Source organism: Haliotis rufescens, unplaced genomic scaffold (assembly GCF_023055435.1).
Source record: "Haliotis rufescens isolate VD_foot unplaced genomic scaffold, xgHalRufe1.0.p SCAF_59, whole genome shotgun sequence".
NCBI classification, from domain to species: Eukaryota; Metazoa; Mollusca; class Gastropoda; order Lepetellida; family Haliotidae; genus Haliotis; species Haliotis rufescens.
This window is the reverse complement of record NW_025964323.1, coordinates 1,449,364-1,466,575: the sequence shown is the minus strand read 5'-3', so window position 1 is coordinate 1,466,575 and position 17,212 is coordinate 1,449,364. Positions and strand designations below refer to the sequence as shown.

General features: G+C 39.3%; 1 protein-coding gene across 2 annotated transcripts in view; it reads right to left on the bottom strand.

The window, feature by feature from the left end:
* The window catches only part of LOC124142776 (CCN family member 2-like), a 100,169-nt gene extending 90,379 nt beyond the window's left edge, over window positions 1–9,790 (bottom strand). The window contains exon 1 of one of the 2 annotated variants that reach the window (XM_048385456.1): window positions 8,537–9,790. In XM_048385456.1, coding sequence (XP_048241413.1) covers window positions 8,537–8,674 — 138 coding nt within the window. In that variant the 5' untranslated portion in view covers window positions 8,675–9,790. Of the gene's footprint in view, window positions 1–8,524 lie in introns of both variants that reach the window. The other variant, XM_048385455.1, reaches the window with a different exon arrangement.
* Window positions 9,791–17,212: the final 7,422 nt, after the last annotated feature.

Sequence of the window (17,212 nt, the reverse complement as noted above, 5' to 3'; positions counted from 1 at the left end):
GTCATATGGCTTAAATATTGCTGAGTGCGGCGTTAAACAACAAGCAAACAAACAAAAAAACATGACTTGTATATCGTTAATACATGTGCACACGATACCGATATATTGCATGTGCATGCAGTCAGGGTGAGGTGGCCTATATTCATGAATAAACTTCCTTTTATTCTTGTTCTTCTTCTGTAATACATATATCAGACAAACATATCCTATTAGTTTGCGATGAATATGTATTGAATGTAAATTGCATCACCACCGACGTGACTAATGTTGAATCTGTTTTCGTCACACTTTATTAAAAGTCCCCTGTTAACCCATAAACTAACATGTCAATACACTGATCTATTAACAGTATGTTTGACACCATAAAACTCCTGTTCATGAAATGCCTGTCGTTGAAAGGTGAACAAAATACCAACATTAACTATAATGACAGAAAATATTATTTTACACCTTGAAAACCACGTTCATAAAAGAGTTAAATACATTTATTAAATTTACTTATATACGTAAAAACAGACAGCGATGGACTCGCTTCATGTACATTCATAGGTACACCTCATCAGACCTCATCCGCGATCACTCGATTACTGTCAGCAAAATCTACCTGAATACAAAGTGCATTCTGTTCATCCAGACAATTTCTCTTGAAACGGTACTGATGATGTTGTTTTCACTGTATAAGCATCTATGGTATAGCCTAACCTTCATCAGTAATATGTCTGGTGTACATGTCACAAACCTTTTTATTGTCATGAAGCAAACAAACAAAAGAAACAAGCGTTTGTGTCAGACGCGAATACAATCGACAAAATTCGTAAAACAAAAATATCCATCTGCCATGCGACCGTGACTTGTAGGCATGGCTGTTCGAGCGGATCGGCGCAATGAATATATGATAGAGCAGCCCTTTTTTATTGCGAATACTGACTGCATTTACAAGACAAAGATACAGGTTATGATTCGTTAACCAAGCATGCAATCCTCTCATTATAAATGAAAATGTATAATATTTGTGAATTCAGGGTTAACGTAAAAAAAAAAGGTTGGTAATTTGATGTATTTTTCTTTGTTATGTTCCAATATAGACATAGCGATAAGAAATTCATATTTATTCTAGCGAAGCTTCACGCATCATCAACGTCTTGTTTGTCGCCCACGGGGTTTGCATACATGATGCTGTGAGCCAAGTCATCCTGCCTACACACACGACCCAATTTGTCATCTCGTACGGCAAACATTGGCTACTGGAGACCAATCCTTAACTGGAATCTCCACGAGGGGACCACACCGTGATCGTTGGTGATAAGTGTCTACACCTTGCGTCGTTTTTTTGTCAAATATTATTAAAAAGTCATGCCGAAGTATACAACTGAAACCCTGTTAAAATTAGCGTTATACGGAACTCAACTCAATCACCAACCAAGGTTCCTCTCGGTCTGTATACAGCGAAACCTCCTTAGTCGGCACCCCGGTAATCCGGAACAATGTTGTTTTTCACAATGATACAGGGATTCTCGATCCGGATTAACGAGGTTTCACTTTATACCAATAGTACATAAACTACTTGTGACAGATTTACTTGAGTAATGTGAAATAATCGAGTATTCCTTAACTTGTTATCTATGATTGCGACATACATTGGGCTTGTTACGTTCATTCAGTACGTGTACTTTATAGTCTTCTTCACGCTTTAGGCAGTGTTTTGTTCAGATCTCTTATATCCTTGAACTGGGCCTTCGCCGTTTGAAATTGATTGAAACTGAGCAACTTGCAAATTCCTTTGAAAATTGCTGTTTGTTTAAACGGTTCAGAACTCATTTTCATTCTGCGTGCTTTGACTCCGCGCTAGGAAAATATCAAGGTACGTCTTGGCTCGTTTCGCACAGCTACGTGTTAAAATATATCAATAATTTGCAGAAAGATATACTTGAGATGAGCCGACGGACAAATAAAAATAAATAATTTCAACGCAGAATCTCATGTTACTGGTGAACAAATCGCATGAGGACAGTTACCATGCATGTGTATCTTTAAAGTTTAGTTGAGAGACGGACTATCGAGGTCCAGGATTTTTCTTATTATACATCTAAAAATATTCCCGTTTCAAAGAGTTTCATGGAGTTTGTGGAACTACTTTGGTGGAAACTGGCGAACACAGTCACTGGTACGCAGTCTTGGCATGTTTCTAATGCTGCGGCCTTCAAGAGCCTTGAAGTGAAATAACTTGATTATACGCATAAGAAAAACTGATGCTTCATTTGTCGGAGCTTTTTATAAAGCTGTGTCAAGACGACAACATCCTCCTTGCCGGTGTTATGGAAGCAGAAGAGTTAGACAGTCCCGTTGTAGAGCAAGAGGCAGGTTGTTATCAATTATTCACATATCTGCAATTTAGAGCCATCTTGTCACCTTCCCTTCAAGGCACGGCTCAACTTTGGTAGACGTCATGGAAAAAGCGTCCACAAGCTGGCATTCCTGATTTTACTTTCATAACACACCGCTCGAATTAGCAGGATAAGGAGTGAGAACTGTATCGATTAGAATCTAGATTCTTTAGGTTTTAAAAATAAACACATGTAATTTCGTATAAATAAGAACAAATTAGAACGTAAACGCAGAGAAAAGAGGTGAAAGGGGAAGAGGGAAAAAGCGTTAGTGTACTTTCTGATTGTTTTGTCGCGACCTTGTGTAAATTGTAGTAAGCAGTAACTGCTTGTGCCACGAGATACAGACAATTGGGGAATTAGACCCGAAGAAAAACGCGCAAGCATGAGTAGCCTGATATCTCGGTTTTGTTTTACGCCGCTAACACACTGATCCTCAAATGTGGTTGGTCTCCAAGAAACCCATGCTTGTAAGAGGCGACTATGCTTGTCATTAAGGCCGCTCGTATCTCAGTTGCTTTTATTGTTCCTCATGATGTCACTCACTGGAGTATCTGGTCCAGACTCGATTATTTAGACTGTGGTCTTACAGCTGGAATACTGCTGAGTGCGGCGTGAAACAGCAAGCAAAAACCCAAAAAACAAATGTGAATCTGTGTTGTCGATAGAAAACTTAGGCCCTGCCTGTCAACTATTTGCATATACGCTCTTCAAACAAAGAAACGCACATGTAGATATATTCAATTTAATATCATCCCAGAGGTGTTCGATTGGGTTGAGATCTGGAGATCTCGACGGCCAGGGCAAGGCGTTGATTTTGGCATTATGAAGGGAGTCGAGCTTTGTGCGGTGGTGCGTTGTCCCTCTGGCGGTCAATGATTGGAAGAAGGTGAAGTTGAAGAATTTGATTCATGTAGCGATTTGCTGTCAAATTTTACTGAACCACAACCAAGTCACATCTCGTGGTGTAGGATATGACCCCCTACACCATGACACTACCGCCACCGAAATGTCGAACTCGCGTACACAATGTTGGGTAAAACGCTCATTTCGACGACGATAAACACGTTGTCTTCCATCTCGCCGGTAAACAAGAAATCGTGATTCGTCGCTAAACCACATTCGTAAGGTGTGGCACCAACGCAAGTGTCGCTGTCGATGGATCTGTTGCAAAACAGGGACGATAACTTGTCTTCTGGATCGGATTCAAGCCTCGCGAAGACGGTTCCTGACAGTCTGGTCCGATATCCTCCTCAAACCAGGGGTGCGGCCTGCAGTCTCCGTAGGTGTGGCATTGCGATTACGTACATTGTAGGTGGAACAGTCCAATGTAGCGATCTAGTGCAGTTACTCTTGGTCGGCCGGTTCTCTGACGGTCTGCAGTGGAATTGAACTGTGTGTATCGGTCCCAAAGGCGGCAAATGGTGCTGTGGTGGACGTTGAAGTGGCGTGCAATAGAAGACTGCTATTCCCCTCTTTGGATATGTCCTATGGCGGTGTTCCGATCGGTAGCGCTGAGTCTCGGCATTTTCGAACTTGAATAAAGTTGACAATTGAAAGACAAATTATTGGCTTATGCTTACCTTTTTATAGCCACTACCACGAGTTATGAATGCCATAACTTGGACATGTTTTTGCTTTACTGTCTTCCTCCATACATATTTGAACAAGTGTGAAAACAATGCCCTATAAGACACTGCAAATCGACAATGGCTGCGTTTTGACGCACCGAATATCAGGCCATCAACATTTTCCAATAACATATATCTAATTTATATACCGGATTTTGTGTGTAGTCAGGTTCAGTGAACAACATACTACCTGTGCGTTTCTTTTTTTGAAGAGTGTATGTAACTTTTTCTGAATAATGAATGTTCCCACTTGCATCGTGTCTATAAACGATTATCAATACCCTAACAAAGGACCAGGAATATCTCCTTTGTAATCAGTACAGATGCACGCAACATGCGCTTAGCAATATAGGTGACTCATGATTCATCGAATTAGAAGGCGTTTGGCTTCGAAAACTGTGTTATATAATACAGTGTATTTTCGTTCACTCAAGTTAACGGTAGTTCGAGGTTCAGACCGAGTATCTATATCATACACAAGTGTCGTCAAGAATGTTGTTGAACCTTAAAGTGTCTTCTACAAATCTCGACAACTTAATCGAAGTTAACTTGGTATCACTGTACATGTTTAATTATGAACGTTAGGCTGTTCAAACCAACCCAACCTGTCACAGAATGCTGTGCTGTAAATGTTTGTACGTTTGTTTGTTGTTTAACGCCGCACGTAGCAATATTTAAGCTATATGACGGCGGCCTGGAAATAATCGAGTCTGGACAAGACAATCCAGTGATTGACATCATGAGCATTGATCAACGCAACTGGGCTGTGCTGTAAATAATTATACACGATAACGGTCGTCGATATGAACCATGAGCCAACGTCGATGTATTATTGATGGGTTGAATTTGTCAAGGTGTGGGCTGTCGGTGTTTATAGATTAAATATAAGAACATATGGCATGATGTTGAACTATCTTTTTTTATGTCGTCCATAGTAATATCACAGCAATACCATGACGTGGAACTCCGAGAATCAGTTTTACCGTTAGAAAATCTAACCCGGGTCGAGTCGAGGACGAGCGGATACAAATTTATTATTATTTCTTGCCAAGTGAAGGTCAAATCTGGTGGACGAGGCTGCGAAGGGAGAGCTGGTTGTAGAAGGAGTGATAGAGTGAGGAGTCAGATTGCAGTGAGGACCAAATGTAACTAAACACATATCATCTCAATTGCCCATTATTCTGGAAGTAAAATCCCTTTGAAGGACTTCAAACGGCAAATAAAGACACAATGACCATTCAACGCCACCGATAGTGTTGTTATAGTGCAACGTTTAGTTCGGAGACAGACATGAATGAATGGGAGATAGTCACTATATATGCACATATACAGAGCCTTGAATAAATACAATGAAGCCTGTTTTGTGTAACCGAAACAGTTTTATCGGCAATGGTTTCGGATGCAGAATAACAACAAAACATATAAAAGTGTTCGCTGAACCATTTTCTAGAAAGTAAATAATTTAAATAAATGGTGTATATCATACAAAAAACATATATAGTATGTTACAGAATTTCATGGTAAAAAAGGCGACAAAACCCTTTCAATAATCGTAACAAATCTCTGCTACAATCATACTCTATACTACAATTCCAACTGTGTCATGAACATGTGTTAAGGGACCATAATGCTGACAGTCACGATACCAGGTGTTTGCGAAAAGGTGAGCGTATCCTGCCCCTCAAGTGGCACACCTCAAAAACACATGCAAAGGCAAGTCAGTTGTTTACCACAAAATTCGGTTAACATATGGTTCAAGTCAAAATAGGGAATTGCATCGGGTATCATTTTGGACATTTATTGAAATCTTTAGTAATGCCTTGAATGTTGCCACCCTGATCAAATAGTGTTTGATTCACGAGTCGCATGACGCCCTTTGAAATCGTCTTGGAAAGAACATGATCGACTGTATCTCCAAAGTTGTGAAATTAGAAACCAAAGGCTGGAATATTGCTGCCATACTGTCTTGTGGGTAGTTGTGTGTCGCTCTTTGTCATCTTTAGGTATAGATCTAAATATGAATCAGATGAGGCGGATTCACTGGCCTCCTTTATTTCTAGCTCAGTGGAAGTGAATTGGCTACTTGACCATTATTGAACGTTAATGGATGGGAAGCATGGGTATTAAAGGGACGGCTGGCAGGGTTCGATTGCCAACATAGGAACACCGTTTGAAACTCATTCTCTATGGTATTGCTGGTAAAAGATTAACAGTTTAGTAGAAACATAATCGCTCAAAGAAAAAACCCAAACTAAAACAAAGTTAATCTATATAAGAGACACTTTGGGGGCAGTGTTGTGTCCTATTGTCGCAGATTTGTCGAAAATACATTCCAAAAATATATTTAATTAACTTGATAACGACTTTCAATCTCATAATGACGTGGTTGTCATCAACTTGATTGCTCACTATATTATACCATGACTTTCAAATATTCATTTTAAAGCAATTCTTTACCTTGGCATCAATACATGGCCCTGCATTGTTATCAATTACCCGATTGCATCTACCATAAAACGATCAAGACGTAACTGTTTTGTTCCGATAAAAGCGGTTAATTCTGATGGTTAATCTCGGATAGTGCACCCCCTCCCACAACACACAACCACACATCGATTCCGTGTATGGTAAGTGCTTACGTCTGTACAGCAAGTGTCAGTGATCTATTCATACTACCGCCGGGGAATCCAATAATTTGTATTATCGAAACCGTGTCACTTTATTCATTAATATAATTCTTGACCTAGATATCGCAGACAGCGGCTAGACCCCAAAAGTAAGTTAAGACAGAAATCTAACCTATACGAGATTGCTGGGACACGAAAAACCATAAAGTTTTTCCTTTCCAATAAAGCTGCCAGAAGATGGGGGGAATCTTCACGCGGCAGCTAGAGTTTCCCTAACCAAGAATATCAATAATATTCGTCTTCATGATTGACTGTCCGATCGCACGGAATTGAAAGGAGGCACGGCTAAATCTTCAAGGTTAAACGAGTCGTGTTATTCGCAACCTCACACGTTCTATAGTCTCGTGTTCGTTAGTGGTACAACGTGAATGAGTTTCTTATTGTTAGTTGGTGAAATAAGAGAAATGTTATTGCGACCTTTTCATTATGGAAGGAGGCGTGTAATCTAATTGTTGCCTCTTGAATCAATCCCATTACATGTAAGTTAACTAGACGGTGTAGCCTTATTGTGATTCATTGGTACATTATACGTGAATTGCAACGCCTATCGGTTTGGTTATATGTCCTTTATATGCAAGATGACAAGGATTTTGCTCAATTGTAGAAATAAGCAGGCTTACTCGTTCAACACGTTTTATTAAAGGCTTGCACGTGGTCGTTTTGCATCTTGTGTCAGACAGAATATTAGGATATCGCTGTCAATAAGCGGGATTATTGAAAACAAATATATATTTATGATTGTTCCAGCTATGTGACAGTGGTCTGTAAATAATCGGGTCTGGAACAGACAATCCAGTGATTGACATTATGAGCATCGATATACGCAATTGAGACACGGGTAAGACTGATCACCAGAAAGCATGGTCTGCTGAAGTCCAATTGTAACCTGAATCGTTACGGGTAAGTTATCACTGACATTTTCAGGTACATAGTACATATTGCTGACTGTTTAAAACGATTGAATGTATCAACGTTACAACATTAGTTACCTGCAACAAAAAGTTTGTTTCTTCCAGAACTGAAGTTTCCTTTGAAGTGTAAGAAGACTACGTTTGCATTTTAATGTCAACCATAAACAATAATTAATCAGTCCTCGAGATATACCAACGGTTAGTCTTAATTCCGAGTCCTTTATGAGGAATCAATGAAATATAGATTTGTTTGAAGTTGAAAATATCAACCTGAGATGAAAATGTCTTCCTGGTATTAATCAAATCAGTCTGGTTTTAATCTGCCGTAATAATCTCTCATAGCGAAGACATTTTGCATTCTATATTAAAGTTTACATATGTCACATTACAAATAAGAAAATCTCACAAAGACATTAATATCTGAGAAATGGCTTCATTTTATGTATTCTGTTATTCCCTTCATCGATTTTCTGACGGAATTGTCAATTAATCGCCAGCAAAAGTCACAGTATCACTTTTCTAATCATGGGTACTAAATAAGATGTGTGTACGTCAACTCATGATCATGCTGATGGACGAATTTTGTTCTGATTTTATGGTATACAATAGATGTTCATGTACCTTAATTATGGATTTCCGTTGTTGCAACAGGTAACAAACACCACGGTCCTCGTTACCTGTCCTGGCTCTGCATATAAAATCTGCCACATGATTCTTGCTATAGTCAAGTCTGACATGATCACTATTGTGTTAACACCTGTCGTTTACCACAGTACACTCGTATGTAATTTCAAATGTGTGAATGTTCTCTTACATGTTATGACAAACCGAATACGAGAGCTGTCGTGACAATGACATTAAAGCATGTTGTCAATATGCTCAATGTGGCTACAAAAGAATGAGGTACATACCGGTTTACGTACAGAGATTTCCGGGTGTTCCCTGTGGACGATGTTGAACAGGCGGCATCCGTAACACGGGGCATGAAAATCCCCACGTGTTAAACAAAACCGCATAAGTCCTATGAAGAGGATCAGGATCATCTGGGCGTGAGGCTCCATGGCTTGGGTGTCTGTGTTCGTACGAACGAGATATATTACTCTCCACACATACACGTCAGGACATCATATCACATCGAGAGCACTCTGACTGTTAAGCTATGTCATCTCGACTTTGTCATTTCATTATCCATCGACCAAAAAACTGTCGTCTGTGATGCTTGAATTTGTAGTTATTACTTCTATGAGGAGTGTTCAGTTCGCAGACATGCCTTGGGCCAGGTACATCCGACAGCGACCTTAATGTGCACCTTCCGAGTTCGAATCGTTTGTCGTCTGCTCGAGCTCTGGGAATTCAATCTATCGTCTGCTGCTCTCTTCGCGCATTCTCATACCGTCTGCGCTGAGAGCCGCGTATACAACGGACTCACTGTGTCGTTAGACGAGTATCCAATAACTGGCGTATTTTATTAAACATACGTAGCTTGGTGTAATGACAAGTAAATCGAAACGCTTGTCTTTGGAGTTCCGAATATCCTGCAGAAAAACAGTCCACAGTGCTACACAATCCGCTATATTAAATCATCTACTTTGGGTCAAAATCTTCTTATCTGTCACAGAGATGATTAATCAATGCTACAAGCGGAGTAAGTGTTCGCGAAGATAGAACACAGCCAATTATCTATCTCATGGAAGTGGAGTAGCGGTCGGCCCGGTCCAAACACTAGACGATATCTTGCTGCAACTTCAAAGACGATAGCTACAAGTATATGCTTCACGAAGCGCGGAAGTTCTTAAGACACAATACGATAGGTCTTATCGTCTCGGGACTTCCTCAATGCAACAAAGCCCGATACCAGCGCGTTAGACCTAGGCAACAGTCTGTTGCGTACTGAACGTGCTCTCTACTCCACGACTCGAGGCACGATCTGAGCCTTCTGCTACAAGTTATCGCCAATTAAAAGTGGACAATATTCTTCTAATTTGTAGCAATCGCCCGCTGGCATGAAGTCGTACCGTAAAATGAATCTCCGAACCGGTTCAGCATGAAAACGTGGAAACTCAACTATCGACCGATGGGAGGTACTTGAAGTGTCTTCTGCACGGTTCGCGGCAAATAACAAGCATGGAACTCCCAGTCGACCTGCATAACGCTAGCGGTGAAGACCCATGCTCAGTGTTCAATATTTGGAGTTAATTTGCATCACACGCGTCCAGATCAAACAATATCGATTGACTTCGGTTGGGACAGTGTCATGGTTCCTCTGTAGGGCATGTGCAATTCACAGTGGAGGTCCTTTGTCAGGAAAAGGATGATTAGATTATACAATCGACAATCCGGTTGAAAATCAAGTGAACAGAACACTTCTTCTCCAAATCGAGTCAGTTACCCAAAATCGTTAGGGTTTCATTAAATAAACATCATTGTTTTTCAGGGAAATTTGGAAACTCTCTAATTTGGGTAAAGGGATCTGTTGGCGTGACTGTTGCCTGGTAGAAACAGTAGGCGTCTGGGCAGGGAGACACACACCCTTTGAAGGCAGCAATTCCAGAAGTTTTTCGACTAAGGGCCTCCATGACCCGATCGTTATCGCACGCGTTCAATATGTTCCGTCTGTTGGTGAATAGCAAGCCGTACAATTAGAGAAGTTTTAAACTATTTGTCTCACTGAAGGAGACATTCCAATCCTGTTTAACAGTTAAGGGATATTTTTGGATAGTTTCGAATGCCTGGTGCCAATTTTCTTTTTGCGGCGTTTGATAATTTAATAACTATGTGATACCGCATGTTGGGTTAAGTTGCTCACACCAGTACGTAATTCCATTACTGTGATAAGCTCCTAATGATTTCGCTTGAGCACATGTGAGATGAGTTTGTATTTTCCAAGACTACTCAAAAGTGAGTGAGTGAGTGAGTATGTTTTTACGCCGCTTTTAGCAATATTCCAGCAATATCACGGCGAGGGACACCAGAAATGGGCTTCAGACATTGTACTCATGTCGGGAATCGATCCCGGGTCTTCGGCGTGACGAGCGAACGCTTTAACCACTAGGCTACCCGACCGCCCCACTACTCAAAAGAAGTTATAGAACACCCATTGTTTATATGACTGTCGTTAATCTGTCATGACTCTGTTTGAGTAGCATACAATACATTTATCTACGTGGGCAATAAGACTTGGCAATTCCGGGTATGAATAGGGCCACCAATATCCCATTCTTAACGTAAGAGACGGCTAAAACCAGGTACCGAAAGGATGCTATCATGCGTGTCGTAAGAGGCGACTAACGTGATCAGGTGGTCATCAGGCTCGTTGACCTGTCTGGTTACATGTCCGATGGTGAAGATCGTTGAGCATCCTTTCGGTTGTTTGTTTGTTGTTTAACGTCGCACTCAGTAGAATTTCAATAAATCAAACACATGTCAAAACATATATGTTCATAACGGAATGTTGTTTAACGCCGCACTTAGCATTATTCTTGCTATATGACAGCGACCTGTAAATAACTGGGTCTGGACGATGTATACCAGGCACCGAAAGGATGCTATGCTTGTCGTAAGAGTCGACTATCGGGATCGGGTGGTTGTATTCCAAATGCGTAGATCTATGTTCATGATGTCAATAACTGTACTGTCTGGTCCAGACTCGATTATTTACATACCGCCATCATATAGCAAGAATACTGCTGAGTGCGGCGTTAAACAACATTCACTTATGAACATATATGTTTTGATATGTGACTGATTGCCAGAAAATTCGTGCTTAAGTTCATAGATGGACAAGATCAAAGGTTGATTGATGACTACTTTGGAAAACGAGCTGACTTTGGTATATTTTCAGCTACATGTACAGCTGTCAAACCAGATATTTTTCAAATTAAACGATGAGACTAAATATTTTTGCAACTTTGCATCTTTTATGGCAGACTATTTTTTTTCTATTTCAGGTAAATGTTGTGAACGATCCAAATGTTACAGCGACATATCGGTGCACAGTGATGTTTCCGAAAAACGCTGACTATTGATTCTTTTAGTTGAATTGAAATGCGTAGTTTACATTGTCAAACACGGACATGTGCAGCAATTACAGTTGCTGATAAAGTCGAATCATCTTTGAAGAAAGTATATATATACGTATTTAAAGAAACTGTTCAAAAAGCATCCGAAGAAAATCTATTTGCGTCTATCAATTATTTGTGCATTACCATGGCAACCGGAAAATGGTTCTACAAATAAATATAGTAGTACCTATAATCTGATAGCTGCCTTTACAATGTATTATGAACTTCGACGTTTCTATAATTTATTTAATGCTGGAATTTAGATAAGCCTAAATATTACTAATTAATTCATTTCAATGACGAACAGAAAAAAAATCGAGGAGTACTTCATTTGTTGTGCTAAGTGTAGCAATTCCGTATCACAATGGACCGTTTTAGATTGTTTTCATTGACCTTCAACTTAAAAAAGGACGACACGTTGGAATGGTTGGTTGGTTGGTTGGTTTGTTGTTTAACGCCGCACATAGCAATATTCCAGCTATATGACGGCGGTCTGTAAATAATCGAGTCTGGACCAGACAATCAAGTGATTAATATCATGAGCATCGATCCACGCAATTGGGATCAATGACATGTATCAACCAAGTAAGCGAGCCTGACCACCCGATCCCGAGCACAGTCGCCTTTAACGGCAAGTATGGGTTGCTGAAGACCTATTCTACCCCGGATCCTTCACGGGTCCGTTGGAATGGATAGCAGAGAAGGCATACACAAAATGCGAAAGTTCGGATGGAGCGAAAAAGACTATCACTTCCTTCTCATTTGCGCATTGTTCGTGATACACAAATAATTTATAATCATTACTGATATCAACCAAACCATTGAAATAAGATGCATCGTGGAATATGCAATGTACAATACTATGAACCTTTGCATCTAGGGTAGAGCAAATAAATTATTTATAATGATGTGTAGGCAATGGGAATTATTAGTGAAATATTTAAAAAAATTAAAAAGTGTATGTAGGTATCTCAGGTATGGACATATCTTTATGCACACAAGGACGTATGGACAAACTTTCAGCATCTAATGAAGTATGGACAGTTTATATATAGTCACCGTTGTGTCGAACTTTCGGTTGTTTCGAAGTATAAAATTGGTCTATGCTTATTCCTCCTTTATGCATATTTTTTGGTTGTGTCGAACCTCGGATAACTCGAAGTATTTACGCAGGTCTCTTTAACTTCGACACAATGGTGTTTGACTATATATGAACGAGGAATAACGATGTAAATAGGTGGCTTTGCCTCGTACAAGGTTGGAGACGTGTGTTATATGGGTGTTGACAGGTGGAATAGCTAGTTATAACCTGGGTATAACAAAATAAGCTATTACCGGTATGGACATCAGTAGGGTAGCGATGTGGACAAGTTGTAAGTTATGTCAAATGAGTTTGTTTGTTGTTAAACGCCGCAGTAGGTAGTAGTCTTGCTGTGTCGCTGCGATCCTTCCATACATCGATAATAGGTTGATACACTGAAAAACAAGCGGGTGATTAATATCATATTGAACGTCCCACGCCTTCGCTATCGTGGCAACATGCCACAGCTTGGTCACAAAGCATTACAGCCCGGTCCACATAGTGGTACGCTTCATTTTGACTGGTTGTATAAGTGGAAGCAAGGATATATTCGCGACAAGCCGTATAAGGTTACGCAAGTATAGGAGTATAGACAGGTTTTATATGGACAAACAATGGTAGCATGAAATGTAGGCAGTGACATGTGGATATTTACGGACAGTACAGGGTGTAGATGGGTGGTATATGGATGTACAAGGGTAGTATAGGAGTATAGGTGGGTATATTCATATACAAAGGCCGTTTAGAGGTGTAGGTTGGTGGTATATGGTATACAAGTGCAGTATAGGTCTGTACATGGGTGGTATAGAGATATACAAGGGCCGTATAGAGGTGTAGGTGGGTGGTATATTGTATACAAGTGCAGTATAGGCCTGTACATGGGTGGTATAGAGATATACAAAGGCCGTATAGAGGTGTAGATGGGTGGTATATTCTATACAAGTGCAGTATAGGTCTGTACATGGGTGGTATAGAGATATACAAAGGCCGTATAGAGGTGTAGGTGGGTGGTATGTGGATATACACGTTTCTTGAATGACTAACTTTCCTGTGAGTTTGGAATGTAAATGTGGCAGTATTACTTAAAAGAATTAGCTAATGCAGCCTGTGACTGTTATCTCTCCAACTATAAATAGTACCCAGAGCAGACATCGTACTGTGGGTACAGCCATACCGGAATAATATATGAAGCGCCACTAAAAGATTTCATCTGGCCAAGCATACATGGATACATATTTAAGAAACTGGAAGATCAATAATTGCAGACATACGAATCAAGCTTGAAGCGTTACTACTTCATATCCATAACATCCAGACAGAATGACAGCAGACCTGGTTACGACGGTCAACATCGACTCCAGGGCCCGTTTGTCACTCTGTCCTGCCATGCCGTGGTCAGTTAGACAACGTCTTTGCGGTAGATCCGAGATTGCTTTTGGGTAGAATTTGGAAATTGTTGGCAGATCTTCATGTTTTCGAAAGGGAAACACGTTACCAAGAATGTTAGCAAAAACTAAAACGGGCTCGACGTTGCACAAGGACGGTTAGCTGAATTCTTCATGATCTAAATACTTTGTGGTTAACTTGCTAATACATCGCTACCTGTTACCGTACCACGTACATGTATGTTATGGCATTTTCACTGAAGTGATATTATAAGCAAGCAGAGGTTCTTATATATGGTGTGGATGTTAAAGCATTTTGTGATTCAACAAATGTAACCATTAACTTACTTAAATTGTTAAATAAATTGTTTCCGTAAGTATTTCCTTTCATTTGTTAAAGAACACGTGCGCGTCTGTCCTCCCCACCCCTGCACGTTGTATCTGCACGTGTGGCGTAATTCATTTTGCACGTCTTAATTAAATATCTTTGATATCATCAGTTTATAAGCAAAACCTTTTTTTGCCAAAGACAGCCATATACCTCACTTATGCGTGATGTGTGACATAACAGTTTCGATAACATATGTTGGTATATGAAAAGGTTGGTAGTGTGATACAATTAATGATTAATGACTCTTCTCATGTTGAAACTGGTCCATGTACATGTATGTACCATGTAATGCTTTTTCACGAATGTATTATGCGTATTGACATTAATGACGATTTTTGTTATCTTTATATAAAAAAGGAACTTATACATTCAAAGAAAACCGTACTGAAAATACAGATTAGATGTTTAGTCTCGGTGAATTCCGATGAATCACGGCTATGTTGCATTAAATACTTTCTTTCCTGTACGGCTGATGTCCTTCCTCTTGGCAGGATGACAAACGACAAATGTTTGAATGCTAAACAGAAAATTAAATGAACGAAAATAAGGACATGTGATCTCGCACGTACCTTAAGGCTTAATAATTGATTTGCATGTTTTACGGATGTGCCTATGTTTTGTTTCCAATTTGCAAAAATGACGATCCATTAAGAAATAAATTAAGTGTGTTTCGATAATGCTTTAGAGATAATTCTTCTTAAAGGATAATCAGTAAAATCAGTGTCGGCGATGTATTAAAATAGCTCTAGCGAGACATTAATTATAACTTGCTTTGGTTTGTTTTAGACAAGGACATGTCATCTAAATGCGGTTAAGTCACAAAGACCGATAGCTAAATTTGGGCGATCGCTTTATCACAATTTGAATCAATTTCCTTGGTCTATCAAAATAGTGGATTGCGTTTGATAGACGATATTGTTTTATACAGCAATTACTGAGGTGATTGGACTGTGACAGTTTCCTGCCATGAATCCCCACGCAGCAAATGCAAGATCACGTCGTATTTACTTCTTGTTGCTAAAACTATGTCGTTTTTTACACAAAGGCTTTTATACAGAGCAGGTTGAAACCAAAATACACACACTGTATGTATGCTGAGTGTGTGCTGAGTAATGTGATTCCGTTGATTTAAAAAAAATTAATCTAAGTCAGATATCAGAAACTGTTTCTATAATGTATATGGTATCGCTTGATGTGTGTCTCTAATTTATCATTTGCATCAAAAAAATGTTTATATAACCAAGAAACAGTATTTTCAATTTTTAAGTCAAAACACATTTCAAGTGATGTCGCCACCTTGTAGCATATTTCTAGGATCCTACGTGGCAATACATCATGAGAAATATAATCGTAAACATTTTCTACAATTTCTTCCGTAAATAACCTTTCCAAATTCGTTACATTATCTTCAGATTCAACCCAAACCTGCAACAATTCGTTTTGATTAAATTTAATGTCTGTCAAATATTTTCTCATCAAATTTATGTGTTTCTACCATAAAACCTTAACCAATACGTGTCGGTCTTTCTGTGGTAGATGACACTTACATCTACGTGGATGATACTTTCATCCACGTAGATGATATTTACATGTACGTAAATGTTGTTACTTTCATCTATGAAGATGGTACTTACATATACGTAGATGTTGTTATATTCTTCTACGATGATGAAACATGCATATTGGTAGATGATACTTAAGTAGATGATACATTCATCCACGTGGATGATACTTACATATACGTAGATGTTGACACTTTTATCTATGTAGATGATACTTGCATTTACTTAGATGATACTGTCATCCATGTAGATGATACTTACATATACGTAGATGTTGATACTTTCATCTATGAAGATGGTACATACTTATACTTAGATGTTGACACTTTCATCTACGAAGATGATACTTGCATAAACATTGATGCTGCTTACATATACATAGATGTTGATACTTTCATCTACGTAGATGATACTTATATATACGTAGATGCTCATACTTTCATCTTCGTAGATGCTACTTTCACCTACGTAGATGTTGATACTTTCATGTACGAATATGATACTTGCATATACGTAGATGATACTTACGTAGATGTTACTTTCATCCACGTAGATGATACGTAAACATACGTAGATGTTGATACTTTCATCTACGTAGATGATACTTGCATATACGTAGATGATACTTACGTAGATGTTACTTTCATCTACGAAGATGATACTTACATATACGTAGATGTAGATACTTTCATCTACGTGGATGATCCTGCCATATGTTGATAATACTTACATCTACGTAGATGCTCATAATTTCATCTACGTACATGTTGATACTTAAAACACAAAGTCTCAGCCAGTTGTGTGCTTGGTATCTGTGGGTGATTTCCCTTTTGTCTCAGTAGACTTCAATGAAAGTGAGCTTGAAAGTGAGCTTTAAAATGACATAACAGTAGTAGACTGTTATGAACTTTTCAACGCTGGTGTCACTTCCTTTTATCTCCATACATCAGAGAAACAACTCCAGGATGAGGAGTCACCCAAGACACGACGGAGAGCAACCTCTATGGTCACAGCTTCAGGAACAGCGACTGATCAGACAGCACAGACAACACACACAACTCCCTCGTCTGGGACCTCCAAAGGAAGCAATGATAATACAGGCTCTAACATCTCAGCCCT